Source organism: Topomyia yanbarensis, chromosome 2, assembly GCF_030247195.1.
Source record: "Topomyia yanbarensis strain Yona2022 chromosome 2, ASM3024719v1, whole genome shotgun sequence".
In the NCBI taxonomy this organism is placed as follows: Eukaryota; Metazoa; Arthropoda; class Insecta; order Diptera; family Culicidae; genus Topomyia; species Topomyia yanbarensis.
This window is the reverse complement of record NC_080671.1, coordinates 37,550,348-37,567,258: the sequence shown is the minus strand read 5'-3', so window position 1 is coordinate 37,567,258 and position 16,911 is coordinate 37,550,348. Positions and strand designations below refer to the sequence as shown.

General features: G+C 42.5%; 1 protein-coding gene across 1 annotated transcript in view; it reads right to left on the bottom strand.

The window, feature by feature from the left end:
- The window catches only part of LOC131683063 (centaurin-gamma-1A-like), a 485,937-nt gene extending 470,477 nt beyond the window's left edge, over window positions 1-15,460 (bottom strand). Inside the window, exon 1 of the mRNA XM_058964884.1 lies at window positions 14,203-15,460. Within this exon, the coding sequence (XP_058820867.1) occupies window positions 14,203-14,389 (187 nt within the window). The 5' untranslated portion in view covers window positions 14,390-15,460. The remainder of the gene's footprint in view (window positions 1-14,202) is intronic.
- Between the last annotated feature and the right edge of the window lie 1,451 nt (window positions 15,461-16,911).

The window sequence follows — 16,911 nt, the reverse complement described above, 5'->3', positions numbered from 1 at the left end:
TTTTCGTACACTATGACACTGAGGGTGCCGAAAAAATCCCCAACGGGCACTGGGGCAAGTTGGTCGGGTTCCTTTCTTTCTGCACGTACGGTATCTTTTTCTGCTCAAGATACTCCAGCGTTTTCTTGGTGTAATGGGCCAGAAGACGTACTTCTCATCCGCATGATGCTCCTTTACGAACGGAAGAAAAAATTTCTCAAGACACTACTCCTGGCCAGACCGCTCGGCCCTAACCACGGTTTTGAAATCTCTCTATCCGAAATCGCGTACAGCATAACTTTTTTTCAAATTTGTTCTTAAACTTATATTTTACTTCGGGGGTTGTGGCTGACTTGTCGCTGGAATAGCAGCTGTCATTTTCTGAAATGTGTGTCTTCGAGATCGGAAAGTAACTTTCGTCGTCCAGCACGAACGACGTCTCGCGGTAGTTCTTCCATCGGCACTGCGATTTCACGCTCGACCGAGTCTTCTTCCGACAGATGATGTCCTCCATCTTGAGGGTTCGGTGAATCAAGGTATGGGAGCAGTGATATTTTCGGACGGCGTAATGCAAACTCACATTCAGGCATGCCAGGATCCGTTAAACTGTACTCACGGGCACGTTTTCGTCTCGAAAGTGATCTACCGTAAACTTTTTTTCCACGATGACCATGCGTTTCGTAAACCCGTACAACACGCCCGTGGAGTGCTTGCTGTTTTGACGCCATCTTCGATTGAACTGAATGCACCCTAGCGAAAAGAAACATGCCACCCATTTTTAGGGAATCCACCCTGAGTGGGATGGCGTTTCCGCGTGAACGTAACGATAGATCATTTGCTCGGGTTTAAAACCATTCTGTTTAGATCACACCACGTACTAAAGCTGTCCACAGTTCCCTCTGAAGAAGCTCGGCATCGGATTTATCCCGTATTTGTTGAAAAATTTTCATGTGGTCGACGAAAGAAAGGCGGGGTCCTTGTAATGTGATATTGACGTCATTAAAGTAGAGGAGGAATATTACTGGACCGAGATGGCTTCCTTGTATACCACGGATGTAGCGAAGAATGGTGCAGATAGGCAGTCCTTAATGCGGATTTGGAGTTGCTTTCCATCGAGGTAGGAACGAAACCAGCGCAGAAGTTGTCCATGAATGCCGAGTTTGTCTGGCACAATCAGCGAAGACCAAGCCAAAGAATAAAGACTACCGATTGGAAACTCGGGTCGTGGAATTGTAGGTGTCTCACCTTCATCGGAAGCACCCGCATACTGTCCGATGCATTGAAGGATCGCAAGTTCGGCATAGTAGCGTTGCAGGAGGTTTGCTGGAAAGGATCAATGGAAACAGTATGATTACATGTTACATGTGTGCTTTTCTTCGACTGCAGCAGTATGCTGTACTTCTAATAGTTTGCTTTTCCACTACTAATGTATACCTAAAATAATATCGGCCAATTTAAACGCTTTTACTTAATCTCTTCGCATCTTTTTTTTTCTTTATTCGGAATGTTATTTTTCCTTTTATTATTATATCTTAAATTAAATTTATAAAAAACACTCACTAACGCAATCAATTGAATATTCTCCTAGATACACTCACAATCTCCCCCATTCCAAACATACAAACGCTCGTGGCCTTCGCGATAGCACAAATGTGGTCACGATCATCCACATATAGTAACGCACGCAATCTCGCCAACAATAAAGCAATCCGGTTTTTTCAGTGAACGTGTTTGCACTTATAAATTTATAAACGCGGTCTCAAGCATTAGCCCACCGCTCGCGTGATCATAAATCGGTTATATCCGGGCGCCACATTCTCGGTCCTAGCAGCCTATACTCATGCCTACAGTTGGACCAATAAAAAAAAAATTGTCACTCATATCTATTAGACAACACGACATGACCGGGAACTGTAGTGTTATGGGCAAACTATCTTCTAAACGGAAAAAAATCCGTTAATAAATTCATGAAATAAAGATCACGATTTCGTAAACTGAACGATTTAAGAAAACCATGACTTAGTTCCTGAAATTATGAATAATAAACTTCGTATTCATAAAATTATTTGTGTTTTCAAAAGACTAGTTCGCCCCAGCCATGGCGTTTGATTCGAATGTTTGATTGGATTATTGCTGTTCCCAGGACATGTTTAGTTTTTATTTTGATTCTTGCTCATAATTTGGCAATACACAGCCGTCAGTCAAACGATGTTCATGATTTCGGGAGCTTACTCGCTATTTTTGCGATATCTCATTACGTTACCGTGTTATTTATTGATGAATTTAGTATCGGATTTTTCTGTCAGACTAACGAGATTTATGTTCATGATTTCAGGATTTCAGCCACTATTTTCGTAATTTCTATTCACGTTATCGTGATATTTTAGTCATGCGTAAAGTGATTCATGTTCACGATTTCAGGATCTCAGTCACGATTTTTGATATTTTAATAACGAGTATGGGATTTAAGTTCATGATTTCAGGAACCTTGTCATGATTTTCATAATTTCTATTCCCGTTGTCGTGATATTTTAGTCACGAGTTAAGATTTTTGTTTAGGATTTCAGGATCTTAGTCACGATTTCGTAATTTCTGGTTACGTTATCATGATGTTTTATTCCAGAACTTACTTTCGAATTTGATACGTGAAGTAATGGTACTCATGTTCATGATATCAGCAGTTTTATCATGGCATTTGTAATTTCTCTTCGTCTTATTGCGATCTGTTATTTTTTTGTTACTATCGGTTTTTTTTATTGGGAATAACATGAAAATATGAACAGGATCATAAAAGTGTGACTGAATGGCGGTATCTGATCCTTGATTTTTGTTTTCTGTCTGGACATCACACTGAAATAAATCAATAAATAACAATGTTCGAGGTCTTTATAGTTTACTTAAATCTACTGCTCGTACCTATTACTGATCGCTAGCAGCTGGAAATTTCATGAAAAAGTGAATGGAACAAAAATGATTCCACGAATGATACTCTAAATTTTGTGAAATAGTTCACGTGAAAATTTTATTACCATGTTGCATGAAATTAAAAAATATTAGAGATATCTTCAAAATATCACAAGCACGCGAAATATAACGTGAATCATGTACTAGGAATCATGAAGCAGTTCACGAATCCATGAATAATATTTCATGATTTTGTAAACTATTCGACATGCACGAATGGTCAGACGTGACTATTGCACAAGGAATCATGAACCAGTTCACTACTCCATTAATGTTTAATGATTTTGTTGATTTTGTTACGAGCACGAATGGTAAGTCGTGACCATTATAGTAAGATTCGTGAGCTAATTCACGAATTCATGATAATTTTCAGATTTTGTGATTTATTTCTCGGGCACGCATTTTCAGTTGTGACTATTACACTATGAATCATGAACCAATTCAAGAATAATATTTCATGATTTTGTGAACTATTTCGTGAGCACGAATATTAGATAGTGAATATAATAATAGAAATCATGAATTAGTTTATGAGAATTTCGAGTTTCGCAGAATAGTTCACGAGCAAATAACCAGAAGGTTTTGATTTTGTGAACTAATGTTCCCAATTCCTATGAACAATGTCCATAAAGTGGTGAACTAGTTCAAGTACAGAAGATAGTTTTGGTAATGACATGGCGGAAACCGTGGTTGAAGTTCACAAAACAAATATTTTCAGTAGTAAAAGTACAAGTATAAATAAAATTAAAAAAATATAAAAAAACACTATAAACATATAACTATACAGCTCCAATACATTTAGGAAAAACGGATAGCGAAATTCATAAGAATGGTCTTATGATGCATAAAAAAGTAATAAAAATGTTTGCATACGTTTAATATGAACACATACGACTTTTATAACTATCTTAACAATTTATAAACTATTGCATATGTTAGTCGATTGAATTTCCTACGAGCATCTTAACATCTTGTGTTTGCAAAAACTTGGGCTTAGATGATCGCGATTGTACGTTCGTCTTTGTGTATCGTCACAAAGGGCTCGAGCATTTGTATGTATTGGTTTGAAATGTGCTTTAGGATGTTAAAAATGGTATCCCAAAAAATGGAACACAAAAATATATATAAAAATACTCGAGTTTTCAATTCTGCTACAACTCCTCTTAGGTATACTTCGAGTGCACTGAAAACTTAACTCGCGTTTATTTCGAAAGCACTTTTTTGAGCTGCCTTTTGCTTTTGCTGAGCTGTTTTGTAATTTTTACAGTATATATTTACAATTGATTTCTTCTGCCACGCACGTTGGATTTTTTTATGACTTAGTTTATTTTAATTAAAGATTTTGTGGCATTTTTTCACTCAAAAGTGTGTCATTTAGCGAAAAATTAAAATGTCGAAAATATCCTACGTGCGACGCTTGCTGTTGTCATAAAGAATCAAAAAAATTAAGTCTTTAGCTCGAGGTCGAACCATGTGCCCATTCGCATATTCGCATGCGTTCTTGAATGATCGCGCGCGGACCGTAAATCTGATAATTATGTTTCGGCTCAGATGCTAGAAGAGAGTGAGTTCTCCCACATCACAAGAGCTCCCGGACATGTCGCCATGGAACGTGATGTCTAGTCAATGTGAGCGTCATGTCTAATTGGTCAACTTGGTACACCTAAACTGCTAGAGCCTAGTAGGGACATCTAGACGTAACCTATTCATGATCACACGAACTCGTGCGTGTGTAGGTTCACTTTTGGGACCACGCTTCTAAATTTATAAATGCTAAATCGTTCACTTATTCAACGGGGTTTTTTATCATGATTGCAACATCGCGGTTGTAGATGTGCATGGACGATCGCGAAGACTCGAGCGTTTGTATGTACGTGTTTGTCGCTTGCGCTAGCATGTATGTAACTTCGAGAGCTAAAATTCGATTTTATAATCGCGTGACCATTCGCATATTCGCGTATATTTTTAAATTTTCATGGGCCGACCGTGAACCTGATGTTTAATTTTTGTTGTATGGTACAGATGTTAGAAGAGAATCGGATTCCCCATATCACTAGAGCTTCAGGTCATGTCGCAATGAAAGCTGTTGTCTAGCGAATATGAGCGTTATTTTTTGATTGGTCCAACTGAAGGCAGGTGTCTAGGCTGCTATAACTGAGGGTAGAGATTTCCGGACGTGATCGATTAATGATCGCGCGAGCGGTGCGTTAATTCTTAAGACTGCGGTTGTAAATTTTTAGCTGCAACAACATTCATTTAATTACTGGGGTGTTTTTAATGATGACGAGATCGCGGGCATAAGTTTATGTTGATGATTGCAATTGTATGTTCGCGTTCGTTACCAAGTTTGTGTTATCGCGAAGGCGACAAGCGTTTGTATGTTTGGAATGGGAGCGATTGTAAGTGTATATTAGAGAATATGCAAGTGAATGTGTTAGTAAGTGTTAGTATGAATCTAATTTAATCTTTAGTAACAAAAATAAAAATGAAATTCCGTAGCAAGATAAAAACTATGCAAGGAGAAGAGCATAAGAAGCTTTTAGGTTGCCATTTCAGTCACATCAAATCACCGCATATCTGTTTTCTTTAATAGAACACTTCTTTCACTACTCAGGGTCGATTTCAAGCCGCATGTCGCGTTTAGTTATTTTGGTACTTTGCGCTAGCCCAAGCTGGTTCGAAAAGCTGGGTTTGGTAGGAGCGTTGTCGTCAGAGTTTTTTGTTATCAGTTATCCTTCCAGTACTATTAGCGCAAGGTCACCACCACTATCAGTGTCATTTTCAATATCTCCGAAAAAAGCTCTTTTATTGGATCAGGCGATGGTCTTGTACATAACTTTGCTGGGGAGGTGATTCGGGTTACCAGCTCAACATTACACCGCGGGTAGCTGTGATTGATGCGGTCCAATTTTTCGTAAAGTGCCTCCTTCTTAGCCTCGGGTCTCGCTTTGTGTGAACAGTGCAGGATGATGCGGCTTTAGTTGGTGAAACAGCCTTTGACTCTCACTGCACACACAATAACTCGCTGTTCGCCTGCAACTCTATATCCTGTGGATGCAGTTTGCCAAAGTCGGTAACCATTTCATTCGTTGTGTTGCTGCTTTTGTAGTCGCTCGTCCCCGGCTGCTCCGTGCCTTCTGTTCCGCCAAACAAAGTTCTTGATATGCTAAGATTCCAAAACTGCAAGTTTACAGTTAATCCTGCAGAATCCAGTTGAGCTCCGAGTAGGCAAGTGACTTGCAGATTCATGTTCCAAGTTTCCAATCGCAGTGCTTTTCCGGGTAACCTGTTGAACCTGCACCACTGTCTTGCCAAAGAACAACCATGAGGGGTTTCTTTGTTGTCTGCCATCTGACACAATCCTTTCTGCGACAGATATTTATACTAACGGTGGGGTTGAAGTTCCCGTATTTGCTATTACAGGGGAAGGCGATAGCATTTATTTGACGATCGCATAGCTAATTGGACATTGACAGAACGAAAATAGCAAATTAATAAAAAGCATAATTGTAGAATCTACTAAATAATTAGATTAATTTCTAAGAAATTTAAATGTTGCGTATAAACAATACTTGCGGTAAAAAAGTTAGACCTAATGCTAAGATTTTATAGACAATCGAAATGTCCATGTCCCAACCCCGTACATAGAGCTATAGATTTCTCTAACCCGAAGAAGCAAATGACATTAAGGCTAAAACCTCTATAATTGAAAAAAAAAAAGTTTTTATAAGAAATTAGATTATCTTCGTTGAAAATATTTGGATGAAACCCAAATTGTGCATCGAGCGCACAAAACCGCAATTAAAGTTGGATTTTGATTTTTTAATTGATCTCATCAGTAACTGGCACCGTCTTGACTCGATACAGTTGCTAATTGACGGCCAAAACATTGCCAATTTCTGATGAGATCAATCCAAAATGCAAAATCTAACTTATAATAAAAAAATGATTTTCAGGCGTAAAATAAGAAAAAAACTCGTTTAGAAAATAAATTGCACAGTCAACTGGTCCCACTGTGTCAGCACGGAACAGTAATCAATGCGCTCATATTTACATCTCGCTATATCTACGGTATTTCGCGGGTGTTATACAGTGAGCCTATTCTTAAAGTTTAATTGAGAACCGAGGAAGTGGTAGTGTGTGAAAGTTCGCCGAAAATCGACATTTAGGTGGCAAATTTTGGAGTAAAAAAACAGTGGTAAACGAGTGTGTTCACAAACAAACGCGCGCCATCGCACTCGGTCTAAGTGATACAATCAGCAGCACTGCTGTTGACCGGTGCAACTGTGGGTAGAAGACGAAATAAGAGTGCGCAAATTTGAAGAAAAAATCAGTACGATAGAAGCTGATATTTAATCATAAAGAAGATAGTGTCCGTACGTGTTTATTGACGACTGTACACACGGTGAAGTGATAGTGTCGGATATACTGGTCACCACATAAGTGTCGCCCATGGGGGCAAATGATCCCCCTCCTCTTGGGGGGGATACAACCCTAACAAGAACGTTACCACTCTGGATGCAACCAGACGGGGACAGAATCGTTAACCAAACATTACTTCTGCAAGCGGTGAGTACGACAAATGTAGACAATAGTACAGTCCTATCACCATCCCATCCCGAAGCAAAACTTCCGTCCAATCCCTTTATAATTAATCAAACCCTACAGCAGTTTCTTGGTTGTGACCCGAGGACAGTGATAAAAGCCTCTAAAGAAGGAAGAGGCACCCGATACGTACTCCGCACATCCGCGAGAACGATTTACACAAAGCTATTGGGTTTAAAAAATCTTGTTGACGGTACTCCAGTTGAAGTAATCCCACATCCTACACTTAACGTTTGCCAAGGAGTAGTCTACGACGTTGACACCGTCGACCTGAACCCGGAAGATCTCAAAAACAATCTCTCCTCCCAAGGCGTGGACAATGTTCGCCGAATCACAAAAAAAATCGGCAATGAAACCCGGAACACTCCCCTCGCAGTCCTCACATTCAAAGGTCAACTACTCCCGTCTCATGTCTACTACGGCCTTATTCGTCTCCCAGTACGCAGGTATTATCAGTCGCCCTTGCTATGTTATGGCTGTGCCAAGTACGGGCACTCGAGAAAGAACTGCTCAGAAACTCCCATTTGTGCCACGTGTTCTCAGATCCATGAACGACCCGGGGTTCAGTCATGCGAGAACCCTAAATACTGCCGTAACTGTGAGGGGGATCACGGACCCACAGATCGAAACTGCCCAGTATATAAAAAAGAAGAAGCAATCATAAAGTTGAAAACCGACAATAATCTCACCTTTGGCGAAGCAAGGGCTGAATTGAAAAGATACAAACAACCAACAACATATGCCAATCAAACGAGCTGCCAAGACAACGAGAAGGACCAACTAATAAAAGAACTGCGAGAAGAACTAAATAAGGCACGTAAAATTAACAACGAAACAAAAGCTTTGCGCCAAGAAGTAGCAACACTCCGCCGACAAATGGCTTCCAATCAGCAGAATAACCCTCAAATAGAAGCCCTATCGGACGAGTTGAAAAGATATAAAGAAGCGTACAGAAAACTTGTCGGAGAACGTTCCATCTCCAAAATCGACAGCAAGCATAGCGCGAGCGAAAACGTGGTAAACTCTCAGACCAACTGGACCAAAAAGAACCAACCCTCTACCTCGGCAGCCAGCATAGAAAATGTTGAAGAAGAAGAAGCGAGCCGCTTACTGCGAAAACAAACCCCAGTCTCCTTTGCAATACCAACCGGGCCGACCACCAGGGGTCGTTCCAAGAAACCAAAATTAGGACACCACGGCAACACTGTCACAACTGAGTTTAACCCAAAAAACCTAACTAAAAGCACTAGTGACGGTGGATCAAACCAAGATATCGCTGACGGAGAATCGGATCTTACCATATCGGACTAAACTTCAAGCGACGGCAAACAATGCAAGCAAACGACCAAAAACTCTCACCATCTATCACCAACATAATATCTCTAATAGCTGCTTATCCTACTGTTCCAAACTCTCCATCCCCTCAGGCATCGAAAGTGCCGAATTTCGATGATCTCGATGTTGTTGGGGCACCTGTACATAACCCATGCACCACTTCCCAAACCCAATCCCTACTTTTCCATGTACTGTTTCTCACCTCTAGCCGCGCAGAAAATACAGCATTCACGACAATAAATCAACCGCAAACCAGGCATAAACGTCAAATACATGCAGCCATATCAGAAGGCCTACCACCTTACGATACATGCTGGTTACAATCAGTCGCGACTATGGCAGAAGGCCAACCGCACAATTCCTTGTGGGGCAGCCGTGGCCCCGTCAGTGCGGACGCTACACCCCCACCGGAACTGACGGACAACCCGCGGCACCCCAGAAGCATTGTGTTTCTAACGGAGACGCACAAAGGCGGTAACGCCTGTTCCTCCTCGGTCATCTGGCAGGACTACGTGGGAAGCCGGACGGAAAAGGGCAGAAAGGCCTATCCCCGGAAGGATTTCGTTATAACACAACTTCGACCTACCGATATTGCAAAAGGTCGACAGTACAACATTGAATGCTGGTCACGATCAGTTGCGACTATGACAATTTGCGAATTGCACCATCTCCAACAGGGCAGCCGTGGCCCCGTCAGTGCGGACGCCATAAACCCACCGGAACTGACGGACAACCCGCGGCACCCTGGAACTATTGTGTTGCTACTGGAGACGCACAAAGGCGGTAACGCCTGTTCCTCCTCGATAATCTTGACGGACCACGTGGGAATCCGGACGGAAAAGGGCACAAAAGCCTATCCCCGGAAGGATCTACCGGTTTTTTCCCCCTGTTATATAACCCGCAGTGGTGCTTGGAACGCCAACAAGACGATACTCTGGACTAAATCACAATTCCAAAGCAAATGGCTTCAAACAACAATAATACTTTATCGAGAGAACTAAGCCCTATACCCGGCTGCTCCTGGCATCCAATGAGATTTCGCGAACCCAGTTTAAACTGTTCTACAAACACTACTCCGGCACCGACAGCACCAAAATCCTCCATTCGTAACACGGACCCCATACCAGCCTTTACTCCAACAAACTCATCAGGTACTGCGGGTGGGTTTTCTGCCAGTTCCTCAAGACGTGTTTCTCCTAACAGCCAATGTCTTTCGATTCAATGGAACATCAATGGAATCCGCAATCAACTGGGCGATCTACAACTGCTTATCAACCGACTAGATCCCATATGTTTGGCTCTACAGGAGACACATATCCGGAATGATCTTGATCCTAGCGATTGGCTCGGTGGGCAGTTTATCTGGTATGCCAAGCAAGGGGCTAACATCTACCAGTCAATTGCACTAGCCATTCGATCCGATTGTATTTTCTCCGTCGTACCCTTGAAAACTACGCTACTAGCCTTGGCAGTCAGACTACATAATCCATTTCCGATCACCATGGTCTCCGTTTACCTTCCATCAGGCGCAACAAGCAATCTAAAAGGGAAACTCAGTGATTTATACAACCAATTAGAACGCCCATTTCTTATAATGGGAGACTTCAACACGCACCATACTGCTTGGGGAAGCAAGGTGGATAGCAAAAGAGGAAACGATGTAGCTTCCGTAACTGAATCATTTGATGCTATCTTTCTCAACGATGGTAGCGAGACCTTCACTAATGCTCGAGCATCATCAGCCATCGACCTCACTATCACTTCCAGTAACATTGCTGGTCTACTCAGCTGGCAAGTGTCTGCCGACACCCACGGCAGCGACCATTATCCCATCCAGATAACCCTCAGCAAACAACCTCCTCCTACAACGCGCCGAAGAAGATGGCTCTATGATCGAGCCAACTGGGAGGACTTCGAAAGCAATTATTTAGACCTTGCGCACCGAGACCACGTCTATTCTCCGGAGGAACTATCTGACATTATCGTCAAAGCAGCAGAAAACAGCATTCCCAGGACCAGCGGCACACCTTCCTGCAAGGCCGTTCACTGGTGGTGTCCCGAAGTACATGCAGCTCTCAAAACTAGGCGTAAGGCCCTGCGAAAATTAAAGAAAACTCCAATTAATCACCCAGAAAGGGAAACATACGCCGCAACATTTCGAGAACTCCGCAACGCAAGTAGGAAAGCTATTCGTGAAGCCAAAAACAAAAGTTGGTCTGACTTTCTGGACGGGATCCATCCGGATTCGACTACTACAGAGCTATGGCGACGTGTAAACGCTTTTAGCGGGAAACGTAGACAGAGCGGCTTCAACATATTGACCACGAACGGCCCACTTGACGACCCCCTACAAATTGCCAATGAGCTTGGGCAATATTTCGCTGAACTATCCTCGGTTAACGCGTATTGTGAACCCTTCCGTCGGCGTAAAGTAAATACAACGAGCATTCCTATCACGTTTCCTCCAGATCACAATACTCAGTACAACCAACCATTTTCACCAACTGAACTGGCCTACGCACTGGCCAGTGCACGTGGTAAATCCGCCGGCTTAGATGAAATCGGATACCCCATGTTGCGACATCTTCCTGCTCGAGGTAAACGTGCCCTTCTCGATAGCCTAAACCAAATCTGGAAAAGTGGACGCTTCCCAGACTCGTGGAAGGAAGCACTCGTGATACCCATACCGAAAAGAACCACAGGACGACGATCGGTCCAGGACTTTCGTCCCATTAGCCTCCTGAGTTGCATCAGTAAAGTTCTCGAGAAATTGGTCAACCGCCGACTAGTTACCTACCTAGAGGAGAAACAATTACTAGATGACAGACAATTTGCGTTTCGCCAAGGAAGAGGTACCGGTATTTACTTTGGTTCACTGGCAGAAACAATCACTCAAGCCCGGGCCGAAGGACAACATATAGACATTGCAGCAATTGATCTGGCTAAAGCATACAATACTGTATGGCGAAACGGCGTCCTCGAACAACTTCGTGACTGGGGAATTCGAGGAAGTTTAGGTATTTACATCCAACAGTTTCTAACCAACCGACGATTCAGAGTTGCCATCGGTGGTACGTTTTCCAATTTCTTCTCCGAAGACACCGGAGTTCCCCAGGGCTCAGTTTTGTCGGTAACGCTCTTCCTCATTGCAATGAACTCCATTTACCGATATCTGCCAAAAGGGATACATATCTTCGTATATGCCGATGATATCCTATTAGTGGTAACCGGTCTCCACCCTAAACGGGTTCGGCGAAAATTGCAAGCCGCAGTTAATGCAATCGGTCGCTGGGCCGAGCAGAATGGATTCAACGTATCGACGAGTAAAAGCGAAATTACACATCTCTGTGGGACACATCATCGTGCCACTGACCGACCGGTCACCCTAAATGGTTATACGCTACGCTACCGAAAGGAGCCTGTCATACTAGGTGTTTCAATCGACCGTACTGGCACTTTCGGACCACACTTTCGCAGGGTTAAGAATGACTGCAAAAGTCGTCGCAGATTGGTTCGTGCGATAAGTAACCGACACCGCAGGACTAATCGACACACAATCCTTAATATAAGTCAGAGCTTAATAACCAGCAAAATTCTATACGGAATCGAGCTCACAAGCTCTTCCTCCGACTTGCTTGTACGCACGCTTGCTCCGGTATACAACGGATCCATCCGTTCCGCTTCTAGTCTCCTACCCAGCTCACCTACGGAAGCTTCGTGCGTCGAATCGGGCCTGCTTCCATTCCCCTGGTTCGTAGCCTCCAGCATCATCAAACGAGCTGTTGCGTTCTTGGAGAAAACCACTGGAAACGATTGTTGCTTGTTGAACACTGCCAGGAACGTTTACAATCAGTTCACCGGAGAAGACTTACCAGAAATCGCCAATGTGCCTCGAGTTTTCCGACGAAACTGGTACGATCGAGGTCCAAACATCAACCTTTCCTTAACTAAAAAGATCAAGGCTGGAGATCCACCTGGCGTAATTCTCGCGCAGTTCAACAAACTAGCTAGCAAATACGGCAACCATCTAAAACTGTACACCGACGGATCCAAATTGGATGATCAAGTCGGCTTTGGAGTACATGGTCTTGATATTGACATCGCCCGCAAACTTCCAGCGAGCTGCTCAGTTTTTTCAGCTGAGGCAGCCGCTATCTTGTTAGCTACTCTCAAGAAGCCCCCTGATATTCCAGTAGTCATCTTTTCTGACTCGCTTTCAGTGCTCAACGCACTTGACAAAGGGATATCCCGTCATCCCTTCGTCCAGGCAATTGAAGACGCCTTGGATCCTCTAACCACGTTATGTTGGATCCCCGGTCATAGCGGGATTAACGGCAACACCCAAGCCGACCGGCTGGCATGCCAAGGCCGCAACTGCACAATTTATTTTACAAAAGAGGTCCCAGGAGCCGATATCCACCGATTGATCGACGAAAAAATGATAGAACATTTCGCGCATTACTGGCGAACCACCAGAGGACATTGTCGCAAAATTAAACCAACCATTGGAAAATGGACCGACAGAGAATCCCGCCTTGAACAACGTGTACTCTCCCGCCTTAGAACCGGACACACTAAAATAACCCACGCCCACCTCCTGACCGGCGGGGATCCACCGACATGTCATACCTGTCATTCCAGACTCACAGTTGAACACCTACTAATCGAATGCCGCGAACTGGAGGATCTCCGCCGATCCCATGACATCGATTCGATTGAAGACGCTCTGTCAAATGACCCAGCCCGAGAGCAAGCTCTTCTCAACTTTCTGAAGGACACCGACCTATTTAAACAGATCTGAATGTTGTATCAGCACACCAACGATCTCCTAGCGAGCTCCAGCACGGCATTATTTTCCATGAAACACCCGTTGTTTACTTTCTTTTTTTTTTACAGCCTGGGACACTCTTTCTGGAGATCGATTAATGGAAGTTCTTTCGGCCGAAGTTTGAGTGACGAACGCAAAAACAATAGCAATATAATTTTCTTTTTTTTTTTGTAAAATAATTAATTTGAAAAATTAGGTGAATGACCCTCGGGGTTAAAACCTAACAATAAACAACAACAACAACAACAACAACAACAATAAATTGCACTTTTTATTTAGGGATTATTTATGGGTTTTTTATGTCATCAATTTTCACTGACCATTCAATTTTGGTCGTTAAAAATACTTTAAAAATTTAAACACTCAATAATAACCTGGTGCTGTCATGTAGGACCAGTCAGTTGCCTTCATTGCACAACCACAGGTATACAGCATCATTTAACTAGTTAATAGATTCAAACCGACCCAAACTTCCTCCATCCCGTCCTTACCTTCAATGCAGACGACGTGATCGCGAATCTGCGACGCCACCTGACTGTCGTCCAACAGGTCGATCAGATGGTAGATGGCATAGATCGACGGGTGGACACTTTCGAATCTCTGTATCTCCTGGCGAATGGCCAGCGAGTTGTTGAACAGAGACTGCAGATGCGACCGGGAACTGTTGTTGTTGGCCATCTTCTTCGATTCGATAGATCCGGGACTGCTGGCAACTCTCACGCGTCACTCGTTTAATTCGTTGTTGTTGTTTTGTTTCGATTTCGTTTTGCTCGGCAGCTTCGTATGGGTTACACACTTGCACCACACACCGACGAAAGAAAAAATGCACATACAAACTTGACTGAATGGATTATGCACAAGCACCGCGCACCTAAGCAAATTCACTGACACAAATCTTCCGCGGACTGGTTGTGACTTGATTTATTTCAAAACAAATCACTTTCGGATTTTTATTTCACTTCAGCGCTTACCCATCGCAGAGCACTTGTTTGATACGCTGAATTAATTTTGATTTGTTGCTTGCGTGCTTCAAATTCATCACCTCGATTCAACCTGCATACCGAAAGATTCGAGGAAGTAGACTTCAAAGAACATGGCAAAACTGTGATAAACGTATGCTATGAATCATCTCTTCCTTAAGGATCCCACTTCAAGCACCCATTGACTTGCAGACTTTGGTGGGCCGACCTCAAAAATATGTTAAATTCAAAAGAACCCAGTCAACATGATCCGTCAACATTGCACGACGTATCTTTTCTTCGCTCTCACTCTGCCCAGCACTTGGATGCGCCTGCTGTACGGGTAAATCTGCCCGCAGTCTATCTCGCTCACTCACTTCACCTGTGTGATACTATGCGCTATTCCACAACACAACGGCACCTCCTAAATCACACGAAAGGCTTCACTGAAGATCTTTAGCACAGAACACTCCGCGGATCGGTCTTCGTAAACGTATAGCACTTCCGACGGACAATAGCACACACAAATAGAGCAAAATCGAACGCAAATTGCACGATTGACACACTTTTCTGCGATGTTTCCCGTTTTGAGGCGATTAGCACTGGTGAACAGCACGTACTCTACATAAGTTGCACCCCATTCAAAGATTGCGACGGCGACGACTGAGACGATTTCATGGTGACATCGACGAAATGGAATAACATCACCGATGCCGAGCACCGAACCACGGAACGAACCGAAATATGCGTACGCTTCGAAAGCTACTTCCAACTCTACTACCAACATGCATTTCGTGTATGCTGCCCGTAAGCTCACAATATTCAAACTTCGCAGTACAGGGAAGGGTTGCCGGTTGCATGCATAATTGAACAAATCATCTGTGAATAATTTTTGATATTATTTACTGATATTTTAAACAAATTGATGTCCACGTTTTATATCCAGGTTTAAAATTGAATTACCAAACTATTCTGATATCTTTAAACATGAGTTACAAAATCATTACAATTTCACCAATAAATCAATCTGCCGCGCCGGCAACCTTGTGCCTGGTAGCACAAACCGAACCGAGAGAAGAGTGTAAAGTGTATGCAAAAGGAAAGATGATTGCGGCACGAAAAAACGGGACTTGTGTATGCGGGTGTTTTCGTTCGGTTCGGATGGTACATCAACATAGCCGCGCACACGGAAGCGAGCATACACGCACACTCTCTCAACGCCAGCAGGAAGGGTGAATCAAAATAAAAGCATAAACCGATAAACGGAGAGTTTTGATGTTTATTCTGTCAAACGGGTTGAGAATGGTGGAATAAACAGATGGAACGATTGCCATGAGTCATGGCCCATGACAGCGAAGCGAGGGAGGAGAATGTGGCCTGCAGGAAACTGCGCCGAATGCTGTGCGGTGGTGAAAAGGTGAGTAACGAAAGTAACGGGTAACGTGTTTTTTTCAATTTGACTGTTGTGCGCAGGGGCGTAGTGAACTTTTGCAAGAAAACTAAACGGAACTGTATTCTCAAAAAAACGCAAAAATCGTTCTTCGATAGAAAATTAGTTATTTTTTAAACAAAAATTCGCCAATAACCTTCGTTTTAATACAGAAATATCTATTGGCTCTGCAGTATTTTTTAGGTGCATAGAAATAGGAGAAGGTTGAAAAAGATACTTTGCAAATAAAAAATTACTCGAGTTCTTTTTCAAATGGACGCATGTAACATTTTATAGAAACCGAGAGATACGGGTTTGAAGTTTCTTGCAGAAATTTTTAAAACCTATTATTCAAAAATACTAGAGAAATTCCAACATCAATTTTTGTTGTAACATTATTTTCCATATACAGTGACACAATCTCTAGTGTATATGTTTAATATTGTTTCATAAATGTTTGCGCTATTTATTATAGGTATTGTTTTGTAAATGTGGTAGTAGAATCATCATCTATCATTTTCCTATCATTTGTAATATAAACTGTGCAAGTTTCCGTACACTACACATAAAAAATTCATTACTTGATTCATAATTTGAAATTTAAGACCTGTTATTTCTTTATTTTTTGTTCTACTTAGAAAAATAGACTTATGACTAAAGAGAAGTGTTCATTGGCATAGTTTCCTTTACACAAAGAAGATCAACGAATTGATTTTTCATTTGAAACATTTTATCGGAATATTGGAAAAATTGTAAACTTTGTCTACGAGTCCAAATTCAACATCTTTGACTCAAATGTTGTTTCGAGTAGA